This window comes from Dermacentor andersoni, chromosome 1 (genome assembly GCF_023375885.2).
Source record: "Dermacentor andersoni chromosome 1, qqDerAnde1_hic_scaffold, whole genome shotgun sequence".
Taxonomy (NCBI): domain Eukaryota; kingdom Metazoa; phylum Arthropoda; class Arachnida; order Ixodida; family Ixodidae; genus Dermacentor; species Dermacentor andersoni.
In genome coordinates, this window is record NC_092814.1 from 45713056 (window position 1) to 45726208 (window position 13153).

Below are 13153 nucleotides of genomic sequence, written 5' to 3' on the forward strand. Positions count from 1 at the left end.
TGGACTGCTCACGTCGCTGTAGCGAAGCTGCCTGCGTTATAGACAGTCGTAATGAGCAGCCAGTAACACTTTCCCAAAAAGCAACGACTGCGTTTCGCGTGGTAGGGCTGTTGCCAAGACCGGAAATTCATAAACCCGCCTTCAGGAACTTGTGACCAGCATGATTAGAGCTTTCTGAGCAGGCCAGCTTGCTTGAAAAGCAAGAAACGCGAAATATACTACCGCAAGTCGTCCGACCATGCGAGCCCCTTGTTTTACGAACCGTCAAACACAATCAATTAACTAGGACAAATAAGATTTCGGAGAACGACCGGTCCAACATTCTCTACAAAAGTGTTGAATTCATAAGCCAAAGATAAACAACTCGCATGCACCCGTTACATGCAGCTTCGGGGAAATAACGAACAATTTCAAACAACTTTTCGGTCTACTGGGCTGAAAAACGCCTAAAAAAGAAAAAGAAAAAGAAACACCTGGTAGACGCCGAACTTTCCTTTTCTACTACAAGTCCATGCGGGAGCCACACGAACGAATACAGCGTAACCTTCAGGCGAACAAAATGGAAACGAGCCGCTCACCACCAATGTGCGCCAATGAGAGGAAGCCCAAAGGGCACAGATATAGGACGGTGCCGCAGGAAGAAGCTCGAAGCCGACCTATATAGGCGGTTTGCCGGTATCGGAGACAGCAATGTCCCGAGACAGCCTATAGAGGCCATGATACACGATAACGCACCGTGATAACACTTAACGCATCTGAACACCTCTAAATAATAATAACAATAATAATAATATCATAAACAGCCTTGCAACGAATTACGGCCGCGGTGTTCGATCACTCACGTTGGTTTGACGGGTACGCCTGGCACATAGCATTTGTTTAATTTAGTAGGCCGTTCTCGTATGCTAAGAACACCGAATTTCGCAAGAAAGAAAAAGAAAAGAGGACTACGCCTTTTCGAGACAGGAACGCGTAAAGAAAGAAGAAACGAAGCTACGTTGCAGTGTTTCGAAGTCGTAAGTCGTTAGCGCACCACACAGAAGACGGTCTCGCGCATCCTGCAACAGTTCAATTGGCTGCGCGGCACGGCTAGCAAACGCTCCTCATAAACCCAAGAACACCAGCACCTAACGTGTAAGTAGGAAGAGCGCACTTACCACCGTCTCCTATCAGTCTCATCTGCACCAGGCACGGGTCCTCATTGTGCTCCTCAAGCACGGTGTCGTCTGTGACGGTAAGCTCCTGCCGAAATTGAAAAAAATAAAGAGAAATACTCAGTAAGCGGGAAAAATAACTGACCAAGTAAACGTCACGCACCTCAATACAAGGACACTGCGCGTGCAGCGTCACAAATGGAACAGCGCAAAAACAGGCGGATGGCAGCAACAAAGATACGACACATTCGTCCCGTTTAGGCGCTGTTCTGTAACTATGATGCAAAACAAATAGTCCAGGCATACGCCAAAAGCAATCAGAGGCGCGTACGAACGGTGTCGGAAGGGGCCGTTTCGCGACGCGCGATGTCCCGAAAGGCCTTTCAGTGGAGTTTCAACCAATATGATGTAGCCGATCTCCGGAGGCGTCATTTACCTAAACGGAACACCGTATATGCAGCGTTACCTTTCGAGCTACTGAGCTCTGGTACACGCACGACCACTCGCTGCGACGATGCCACCCCGCAGGGTGCACGAAGAAGCATAAAGAACGTCTTCTTCCATCTTGGTGTAGCGCAAATCAAATGCAAGACGGCGGTGCGTAAGCAGGGGTCAAAAGAGCCGCTAAGGGCAAGCGCGAATGGAAACAGAAAGGCGTACTCACCGGCCCAGATGCGCCGGCCATTCTGACGTGATGCCGTGGCAGCCACGTATACTTAAGAGAAAAATTGTGCGCTCGCGCTCGTATCGTAAGCAGCTCCTCGCGGCTTTAGTCAACGTGTCCTTAAGTCAACGTGTCCAACGCTTCAGTGCACGTGCCCGGGTGGCACGCGTTTCACGCACGCTATCTTGCGGAATTGGCCCTGATACGTACATGTGAGCGTTCTTCCTCTTTTTCATGCGCGGCCTAACGGCAAACGGAAGGCGAAGAAGACGAGGGGACACTTTGGTTGGAATTTGAAAGTTGAGGATTGTTCTGTCGTCTTCTGTCTTCGTTTTCCTTGCGCTGCTACATCACTCGTGCACTCGTACAACCTCGCCCAACTATTCTTTTATCTTCTGTATATGCGCGTGTGTCTCCTATTTTCTGTGTTGTGGACCTCACGCTATATGCACTCCAAATGATAAACGGACGGCTCTGAACGGACTGCGGCACACCAGTGTTGGAATGTAGCGGGGCTACCTTGAGGCCAGACCTCGAGGCCACACACCGCGCAAGCGGCCTTCGCGCCACCACGGCAAGACTACGCTTGCATATGCAAGCCTCGTTGCTACCAAACAGGCACGCATCCAAGACTCGAAGCCCCTCGTGGGGGCCCGCCTTCCGACCAGCAGCGCGTGCAGCGGCCCATGGAGGAGGGGGGATCCACCACCGGTGGCTGGCGGAAACGGCACCGCGTCGCGCGCCCGAGGCGGCTGCGCACGCAGGATGTGCATTCTTCCGGTTTTCCCGTCCTGCGTGGACGAGCGACCAGCCTTGAACTGCGTCTTGGCAGGGGTCCCGGCCACGGACCTGCCTCGCTGCAGAGCGCAACGACCTTGTACGCGTCACACCCAGAAACGACCCGCGGGCGGCTCGAGAGAAACGACAACAACGGCGGCCCAAAACAAAACCACTGAGAGCAGCCATTTCGCAGCGCATCCCGCGTACGGGTAGAGACTTCAAAAAGCCCGTTGGCGTGACCTCGGAGAGGCGCACTGGAGAGCCGTACTTGGGAATTTCGCCCCTTCTGGATACTCTGCACCTTACTGTAGGCGCCTTGACTCAGCCAAGCGGCGGCTGAGTCACGGGTACAGAACGCGGCCTCGGTATTCGCACCAACTCCAGTGCTGCAGGCGTTCGCGGAGCGCCATAGACACGAAGACGAAATGACACTAAGCGAGCGCTACCTCAATGGTGGAAGGGAAAACAAAGCGCACAGTAAACATGCTGTTTCAGCGACGACAGCGTCCAAGTATTTAAGAGCAAGGGATCTGACAGAACGATTATTTTTTGCTGGTCAGGATTTAGAACACTGGCAGAGATCTGACATCGCGCGAAACTTTGGTTAGTCATGTTAGCGTACACGCTTGAGATGCAACATTGAAGCCTGTCGGTGAGCAAGCCGTATTTATTCATTTATTTATTTCATCACCTTCAATGCCCGAAGGCGTTTCGTTTACGTATCGTTTGGGTATAATACTGAGAGTCGATGCAGTTTCAAGAAAACCGCCGCCTAACTGAGGGCAACGATGTGTATTATAATTTTACCTCAAAATTTATTCATCGGGCCGTGTGGGACAAAGCTACGTGGAACAACAACGTATTTTGCCCCTAATGTGTAGTTTGTTCGAAATATGTTCATATGCAGCTTCCGCCGCTATGAACATACATAATAATTTAATTTCAAATACCATATTTTCATTACCTTGAGCCAGAAGTACAGCAGTGGACGCGCTACCAACTCCTCGCGGTGGCGTTCCCAGACAACGCGACTATTGTAAAATACTGCACAGTCCGTTAAAGGGGGGCCACATCTGCGCACAATACTTTGAGGTCGCGCTGGTTTACAGTCATAAAGGGCTCTCCCTAGCGTGTTAGGGCACGGCTGATGCTCGGAACGTGAACACTCGACCCCGAACTAGGGTGTCTGGCGTCGTGGTACATAACGCGCCGCATCAGCCGCAGTGGCCAGGCGAACATAGTTGGCGCACGGTGAAAAGAGGAGGCAAATTTGCAGCTCATGAAAAGGGCGTGCGTTGCAACTGGGTAGCTCCAATGGCGCCATTAATGTTACGATTAAGAATGAGGCTGCGCTGTAGCATGCCGCCGCCATGAAAGCGTTCCTTGTATAACTGCACATAACGCTTTAATGCAGAACACGACTTCAAACACACCCTATTAGATTAAATGCTCACTATCATACGACTGACCCCGACCTCATCATTTCAGGAATTTCGCGTGAGAAGAAATGTCGATACCGACAGGCAACACAGTGGCGCCCTTCCCGCTCTCTTCGCTGCAAGTTTGCCGCCGTTCCCGCACTGTGCGTTGCGTTCACAAGAAATAAATTACGCGGCAGGCTTTCCATTTCCCTTAACCACAAAGAGCGGAGAAAAGTTTTTTATTATTTCCGTTTTCTCATTGCAATTCTGCTCTGACCGTGCGTAAACATAGTGGTAGGGGTCAGCGTGTGAACGTGAACGTCTGTCGAGGCGAGACGTTGAAGTATAGATACTCTAAGAGTTTAGGTCAGCGTCATGCGGTTATTGCCATTATTCTTAACATTAAAGCCTCGATTCTCATTCGTAACGTTGACAAAGAGCATCGCTTATGTATTAATGTGGGTGCGGATGCCATGAGTAATAGCACAAGCGACGAGCAGACGAGAATGCGCTCAAGAACACATTTGCGTTGTCCACTGGGTCAGGCTACGCCTGTAGCTTCCCCGGCGCTGAAAGGCACTGCAGGACAAGAGTAGCGTCCCGTATGTACTGTCTCAAAATGGTGGATAGACATTTACTAGCGACGAGCTTTAACTGCAGCTCAGACGGTCGCCGAGAGCCAGAATGCAAAGGCTTCGCGCTGCGACAAAGCGGCCGCGTCACCCGCAAGCAGGGGAGGGCGGCGAGCGGGCGCGGATTCGCGGCCGCGCTCTTGTTTTTCCTGCAGCTTGGCCTCTAGCTCACGGGAGAACTGGAAATTCGAGAATGTCGGCGAAAGCCCCCCCCCCCCCCCCTCTCCACCTGTCCACTACACTAGCCCTCGACGATCCCGCCGGCGCCCTTCCCACGCGTCGAATCGAGAGCCACGCTTTGACGCGGTCGCATCTCCGCTGCCGAAAGAACCGTTCCTGGCGGCGGCCGCTTGCACCAACAGCTTTACGGCGAATCAATCGTGGCTGCGCACCTGGCACGAAGAAATCGCATTTCCCCCTCCGCCTACACGAAGAAAGGTCACCATTATGGCAATCGCGTGGAGAAGGTGTCATTTGCGCGTGCGAACAATCGAGCGAGTCACGAGGCCCCGACAGCTGGACCGGTCAGAGTTTCGATAACGGCAGCAAGTACAACAAAGGAGGCGATGTCCACACCCGCGAAGTGGGCGACGATTCCAGCGAATACGATAAGTGCGTTCTCGTTGGTCCTCGCCGTACTACTACTTGTATCGTTTTCGTGTACTGAAACCGATAAGAAACATTGCTCACTGTTGCAGCCGCGCGCGCCGGCCCAGACCAAACCGTATTACACACACACACACACTATACACACACACACACACACACACACACACACACACACACACACACACACACACACACACACACACACACACACACACACACACACACACACACACACACACACACACACACACACACACACACACACACACACACACACGCGAAAGGAAAGGGGGTTAACCGAGGGGCTCGATTTTTATTAGTCATATCATAAGAAGCCAACAAACACATTGTTTGTTGGCTTCTTATGATATGACTATAATATATATATATATAGTGTAACGAGCAGGCCAAGAGCAGCAGGGCGGAGCTAACACCAACGTATTGCATGTTAGCAATTCTGGGCAACAACAAAAACCAAGAAGAAATAGGGGCAATATGTCGCTACACGAAGCCGGATGCTAACATAAAATGCAATTTGTGGACGCGCACCACTGGGCGTCCTTTTGGCTAAAGTACAGTATACATTTCGGTTGTTTCAGGTTAAAGACGCAAGACGGATTGGCACGGTTACCACATGTATACTTTATCGTAAGTCACGCCGAGTATAGCAGTAAGTAGCGTTGAAGGGCAACTCCGGCTATTTTTCGATGTCCACTGATCTTATTAAATTTTGAATATATGTTCTCCTTTGCACTCTGATTACCTGCGCCGCACTATATGGCTGCAAGTCATTTAGTTTTCCTGAAAATGAATTTTAAAGATTGGTTGCGTTCCCGACTCATGACTCTACTGGTCACTCTACGTTTGTAACGTCAGAGACTACACCGCCACTGTCCCTGAAATCGTCGCTTAAGTCGCCGTTGTATAGTTCGGAAACTGTAAAAGCTCCCTGTGTCGTCGGGAGATGTCATCAGCTTCGCTTCTTTAGCGTTAGCGCCACGTATACTGCGTGTTTAGCACGCGTTCTGCGTGTTAACATTATGAGAGTGTAGGATATGACGTCATCGACTCATCGTGACGTCACATGAATCAGCTACCCGTTTCGGTTTCGGTATCTCGTTTATTGGATATATAAAATTATTGATGACTTTCTAAGCAAATTGAACCACGCTACCGGTGACAGGTGTGTCAATGCTATTTGAAAATAACATCCTAATATGGCTAAAAAAACGCCGGAGTTGCACTTTAAAGGTCGTTGCTTCTACTTATCCGGAACTGCACGAATGCCATCTTGTAACGTTAGATTGCGAGCATATCCTTCTGCAAGAAACACTGCATACTGATGCAAGGCGTAAGTATAATGGAGCAGATAAGAAAAACGGTAAAGCGAGATATAGTACAATGTGGAGTTGGTGGATAATCTTGAAACACAGCAGCGAAAAGAAATAAGACAGTTGCGGTTCTGTGTTTATTTTTCTCTGCGCTACCATCTAGGCCTAAGTCCCGATTGATCAACTGCTGCGACATTTCCGCATTAACATTCCGCGACAAGCCTCTGGCGGTAGCAGAGTGATGAACGCGCAGTGAAACAGCCAAAAATTTCCAGCGTGCACACACTGCATGGACTTGCGGCGGTGAAGCAGCGGTTATGGTGTGCACCATGTATGAAAGCAATAGACGGCGTAAGGCTCAACGGCAGCAGAGCACCAACGGCTCTCGCATCAACGGGCGCTTTTGACCATCTCTGTCGGCCGCGCATGAGCACAGCGCGACTCCGCCAGCACGCTCAAGGCAAGCCACGCTCCGTTCGCGCGCTCAGCGGCTGAGCGGCAAGCCATAAACAAAACCAGCCTATAGTAATGAGCGCGCCTATCATGGCACCCGCGCAGTTTTGGGACATAAAACCCCCGAAATTATTTTACCACCGATTGCAGCTCGTGTATTCCACATTTTACCAATCAGATAAAAAGCAACAACAATAGTATTCCTGATGCGATGTGCAATATTGCGTAACGCTACGCAAACACGGAATATCGCTGTCTCGGAAACAAGCTACCGTGGTGCGGCCAGCAAAGAGTCTGCAATCCACGAGTGGAATCGAATGCGCTTCCGCGGCGCAGAAGTGTTTGCAGTGCTGTCCACCTGGCAGCATCCATTGTGCCCCAACATCTGCCGCGGAGCAGCTGTTCTCGCAGTGTGGCACGCACCGCTCCCCTCCCTGCGCGCAGGTCGGCGAACTCGCGAGATCGGGCTCGGTGTCCTTGCGCAAGACCTGCGCAGCACATCTTCCTTCGCACTGCTTCCGCTTAAAACAGCCGCGCCCTGCGAGTGCTCCCACCGAGGTCGGCAGAGCGAACTCGGGCGTCACGCTACACGTGGGAACATGTAGCGCTGACGGTGGGCGAGTGGTGTCTGCAGGGGGGGGGGGGGGGGGATAACGGTGGCGCTTGACAACATCAGCTGTCGAAGCGAAAGGCGTATGAGCTGAACACTGGCGTGTACTCGCAGCGGACCAAACAACTCGTTTCCATGCCAAACCGTCCTTGGCGTTCAGCGAATGCGTTACGCCCAATCGGCACCATCTACGCGCCGAGATAGGAACGGCTGCACGCACGATGCCCTCGCGCAGCTCTCCGACCGACATCGCACTCGTCGCGAAGCCCAAAATCCCCGGAAGAACAGCAATGCTTCCCTGGTGCCTGCTTAACGCACATGCCGAGTGGAGATGTCGATCGGCCGCCGACCCCCGAAGGGCCCGGCGTGAACGGGCGGCCCAGGTGTCGACCGCCCTGCTGCCAGCGTGCATGCTGCGGGCGCGTTGTCGATAGCACCGCTAGATTCAAGGCATCCTGTGCGAAGCTAAAGTGAGAAGTTGGTAAAACTAGCTCTTAATTATCTTCATTAGCAAGAAAAAGAAAACGGATGAAGTTGTAACTTTATTTCTTTCTGCAATAAAATTTCTTCGCGCGAAAGTTTATATACTGAGTGTTCCAGCTAACTTTAGCCAGTTTAGAAATATGCAAATGCCACGTGGCTGGACAGAACAAAGGCAATGTTCTTTGCCGTCGCCTGGAGGTACTTTTCTTTTTTCATTTGGTGCACTTAGATAATTAGTCTTATTTATTTATCAACTTCTCAAATGTTATAATTAGACGAAAAGTGCCAATGAGAATTGTAGGGCGACGTGAAAAAATCCCGATGCAGCTCTGTTGCTCACTACGTGTTATATAAAAGCGTTCTTCCGAGCGTGAAGTAGTGAAAGTTGTTAATGTGAGAGGCTGATATTTTCATCATCACCATAATCATCAGTCTATTTTTATGTGCACTGCAGGACGAAGGCCTCTCCCTACGATCTCCAGTTGCCCTTGTCCTGCGCCAGCCGATTCCAACAAGCGCCCGCGAATTTCCTAATTTCGTCGCACCACCTAGTCTTCTGCCGTCCTAGACGGCGCTTTCCCTCTCCTGGCATTCATTCTGTAACCCCAAAAGTCCACCGGTTATCTAACCTTCGCATTACATGACCTGTCCGGCTAATTTTTTTTTTCCCCCTTCTTAATGGCAACTGGAATATCGGCTACACCCGTTTGCTCTCTGATCCAAACCACTCTCTTAATGTCTCTCAACGTTACGCCTAGCGTTCTTCGTTCCATCGCTCTTAGCGCGGTCCTTAACTTGTTCTCAAGCTTCTTTGTCAATCCCCAAGTTTCTGCCCCATATGTCAGCACCGGTAAAATGCACTGATTGTACACCTTCCTTTTCAATGATAATATTAAGCTTCCAGTCAGGAGCTGACAATGTCTGCCGTATGCACTCCAACCCATTTTTCTTCTGTGAATTTCTTTCTCATGATCAGGGTGTGATTAGCTTGGTCATGAGTGTATGCCCAAGTTACAATATGCGTGGTTGAAATGTCAGCTGATTGTGCTTGCAGTACACTTATAATATAATTAAAGCTTTTCCTTGCTGCAACAACTCTTTATTTATGAAAAGCCGCTTAAGAAATATGTGTCAATATAGTGGTCTTAACATAAAGACTACACACTATGAAATGCCTTGGCATAAGTGTTTGACCCGCCAATTTGTATATTCGGCTTTTTTATACTATAGCTGTACACTTGCGCTGTTGAGAGAGAGAGAGAGAGAAAGAGTTTGCAATGTTTTCCCACTGCAGTTCATTTGTTATGTACTTTGATGTATCACCTCAGCTATGGTATTTTAAAGGCTTATACACATATCCGTGCAGTGCTCTAGCATGGATATATGCGAGCGACGTTGAGAAGGATGGAGGTGGAACATCTCGCTTGAACACAGCTTCCTTCTGACGGGACCCAAATTAGCCGGCCGTGACTAATGAAAGAAAGTAGTATGCTCCATCGGACAGTGCGAAAACGCAACTAACCAGCGTTTCTAACGCCTGAGGATAGCACCCAGCGCCGTGCGTCTGCTAGGATAGAGGGCGCAATTTCCCGCCAAATTAAATCAAGACACTGCGCGTCATAATTAGTGTCCCATTGCGTAGCACATCTGCGCGAGTGCACATGCGCGCGCGCCAGTTTCCTTAACGCCAAAGACGCAGGAATGAAATTGGGCAAGTTTACAGCATTTGATTAACCGCTTCACATGGATTCCAAGGTGTGCGTTAAACCTGACTTTTTTTTTTTTTTTTTTATACAGACATTTAAGATGCTAAAAAACTCGGTGCCCTTCCACTCTGTGAAGAAGGATGACCAGCGAAGCTATGTATGTGGGCCCCTTAATGGCGAACTGCACCTCCGCCGCGGGTCGGCCCGGCATTGCGCTATCTTCGGGGTCGGCCCACGTATGGGGAGTTTTTTGCTTACCACGCCAATGACACGAACATTTCCTTGGACCGTAGGTATACAGTTTCGCTGAAAAATTCTGAGCGGAAATGAACCTTCGGTTGGCTGCAGGGTTCAACAGGCCCCAGGCAGCCAGTTGTGCGTTCCTGAAGTTTTGTTGTTGAAAGTGACATAATTTAAAGACATATTATTGACAAATATATTGACAAAATTATGCAGAACAAGCGGCTTTCCGCAACCTCATCGGGGGTGGCAGGTGAAACGTAAGGGTGCACTCATGAGGGCGAAAGCTCGTGGGAGCATTTGACCTTCCGCTCGACCGTGCAAATGAAATATCATATCGTGTTTTTTTCTTTTTTTTTTTCGATGGCGTATACGTGGTTTAGACTCTCGGAAATAAAATTTCGCAGCGCTCTGCGCTGTCGGCAAATGTCTGGCGCACTCAAAGTTGCAGAACTTGAGAGCCGTGCCTCACCCGTGTGTTGTCGTTGTAGGATACAATGACGGCAGTGTACCACTGCGTAGTGCCCTCGGCGCGGTAGACCTTGACGCGGTAGCCGACCAGTACCGACGGAGTAGTGACCAGGATTCGCTGGCTGTCCTGGAACTCAACCCAGTGTTTGACCAGCCGCCGGATGTCGCTCTGTTCCACACAGCACTTCTCCACGTCCACGTCGCGCTCCTGCGGTACACAGAAAGGGGAAATTCCGATCATTGTACGCTGGCGGCGCGGAACAGAGAAGCACATTAACAGCGGCACTAAGTATTCGCACAAGTGTCCAATATAATTTGTAAGACAGTACTCCATGGTCAATGGCCACCCCAACACCAAGCCCCCGTTACAGACAGGATAGGCAACTCGGCAGCACGGATAAGAAATCTATAAAATGGTAAAACATGCAAAATGCAGCCCCATCTGCGCACAGTATCATGAACTATAGGTGCATTGAATCTTTTTACCCAGGCACGCAAGTGCCTGTGCAGAATAATAATGACTGTCATATATCGAAACACGACATTCTTACAGCGCGGTGGCGCGTAGTCCCGAAAGAATATAGCGGTAAGCCACTGAAGGCTCCAAACACTGACCTCCAAATGATTGTAAGCAATAAAGATGCGATAAAATCCCCGCCTGCAATCGCTGAAAGGGGAGAGCGACGCGGGAGACAATACAGCACGCACGATGACAGCATACAACAACGACGAAGATCGAAGGCCAGTTTTACCTTCCTGTCTAGACATCGCTAATGCTTGGAATGTAAGTGCACTAACTATAACAAAGTCATTTTAGAATGTGTGCGTGCGCGTGAGTTGGGTCAACAAGGCGCCCTCCCCGACCGAAGTCGGCGTGTCGTGCATTGCTGACCGGTGACAATCATATATCGCTTTAAAGGGAGATTAAAGAAAAACATTAAACCGGTAGAGTATGAGAAGTATTTTTTGAAAATGTTTTTCTTCATTTCGCGATAATTTTTATTAAAGAGGAAATGAAAGTCAAACTTGAACTTTTTTAAATTTTCGCGCCGGAAACCTAGCGCGGATGCGTCAGCGTGACGTCACGGATTTCAAAGTATGTCTTCGCATTCGGGCTTCGTTGGTTCAGTAACAGTTCGCGAAACTTTCCGAATTCAACGTTTATTTTTTCCAATAAAATGTAGTCCATTTTTACCGATAAACACTTAACTAGGTCCTAGCAGACGCAGCCTAAAAATTATGACGTAACGGCTAGCTGGTGCGGGAACTTCGAAGTGGCGTCGCCACCCGTATTTCGTATTTTGCAACTTTTCTGGCTAACTGAGCGCCTTCCCGTGGTAAGAGTGCCGTCTTTTTTTTTTTGCTTTGTTTTTGTGGCAGGGTAATTTGTTTATAGAAGTGAAGCCATTTTTCTCTTTAATGACTATTTTAAGCAACCGTCCCGTTAGCGCCATCAACACTGGCAGTCCAGACTACGCCGAAGCAGTCACAGCTGTGAACTGTGCTCGTTGATGAGGAACTGTGCAAAGTACATCTTAGTTATGTTTATTTGAACACCCTTGCGGTCTGAAGGCATTACAGAGAGGAGAAGGAATAGTTGGTCACTGCTTGTTTGAAACGTGTGGCGTCGTATATCGCAACGGCGGGGGCAGGAAGGTGGTTGTACTAGTTGGCTGTTCTTCGGATGAAGGAGTTCAAATAAGCATAAAAGCACGACGCGATGTAATACCAACCTTGAATGCTCAGTATCGACTTGTCACTGAAGGTCACGATGCATGCTTGCAGTGGTATAGCGGTTTTAAGGTGACGGCACGGTTGAGCTGCGGGCACAGTATACCTAGCACAGTATGGAGTATATAACATACCATTATTCCGATCCTGCAATGTGAATGTCGCAAGACACCAGTAGAAATTCAAGGCGGAACCTTGCAAAGTAAGGGAACCTTATAGCGAAACAAGGCGGCCACGGAATGGTACATTCGGTGCACCGAATGCATTTCGCCGATTGATAACCTGCGTAACGATACGTCTCGGATTCAGAGCTACGCACGAAGTAGGGCGAATTATCCGTCGCGCCGAGTAAAAGAAAAGGGGAAACGGTCGGCCAGTCCTCGTGGCAAGCTTTTCGCAAAGAGCAAAAGCGGCCGCTGTACTCTGTCCGATACTCCGGCCCGTCCAAAGCTGACGAGATTCGTCGCCTCCTTTCCTGCACGGACAGCCAACGCGACGCGCGCTCTGCAAGTTCTACGAGATCGTGTGCGCTCTCGAAATGTCGGCGGCGTAAAAAGCGCCCGCGCCCGATCATACAATGCCCGCCTTGCAGAAGCGTGCTGACTCAACGCTGAATTCTGCGAAGGAGCTCGCGATGTCAGCTCGCCAGCGAAGCACTCGGTGTCAAGAGCTTTTCATGCCGTACAATCGTACGAAAAACACCGGGCCGAATGGTAAATCTTTCGTAGGACAAAATACAGCAGATGCACTGCTTGCCCCATTTAGCTGCGGCAGCGCATTGCCGCATTATCGGTTCAGTTATTACAGCGCAAACTGTCGGGCCCGGGTTCTTGTCCACTTCCTTTCCCCTGATGATCGCTTTCATTAT

General features: G+C 49.8%; 2 protein-coding genes across 6 annotated transcripts in view; one reads left to right on the top strand and one right to left on the bottom strand.

Annotated features, from left to right (window-relative positions):
* Kdm3 (Lysine demethylase 3) overlaps positions 1–13153 on the bottom strand; it is a 289432-nt gene that overhangs the window by 92493 nt on the left and 183786 nt on the right. For all 3 annotated transcript variants that reach the window (XM_050191064.3, XM_050191061.3, XM_050191060.3), the window contains exons 4-5: positions 10556–10762; positions 1158–1242 (exon numbers count right to left, since the gene is read on the bottom strand). In XM_050191064.3, the coding sequence (XP_050047021.2) occupies positions 1158–1242; positions 10556–10762 (292 nt within the window). The remainder of the gene's footprint in view (positions 1–1157; positions 1243–10555; positions 10763–13153) is intronic.
* Positions 1–13153, top strand: part of LOC140216816 (uncharacterized) — a 126051-nt gene that overhangs the window by 63991 nt on the left and 48907 nt on the right. For 2 of the 3 annotated variants that reach the window (XM_072287420.1, XM_072287440.1), the window contains exon 3: positions 5860–5908. The exons of the other annotated variant lie outside the window; for it this stretch is intronic. In XM_072287420.1, coding sequence (XP_072143521.1) covers positions 5860–5908 — 49 coding nt within the window. The remainder of the gene's footprint in view (positions 1–5859; positions 5909–13153) is intronic. 3 annotated transcript variants of the gene reach the window in all.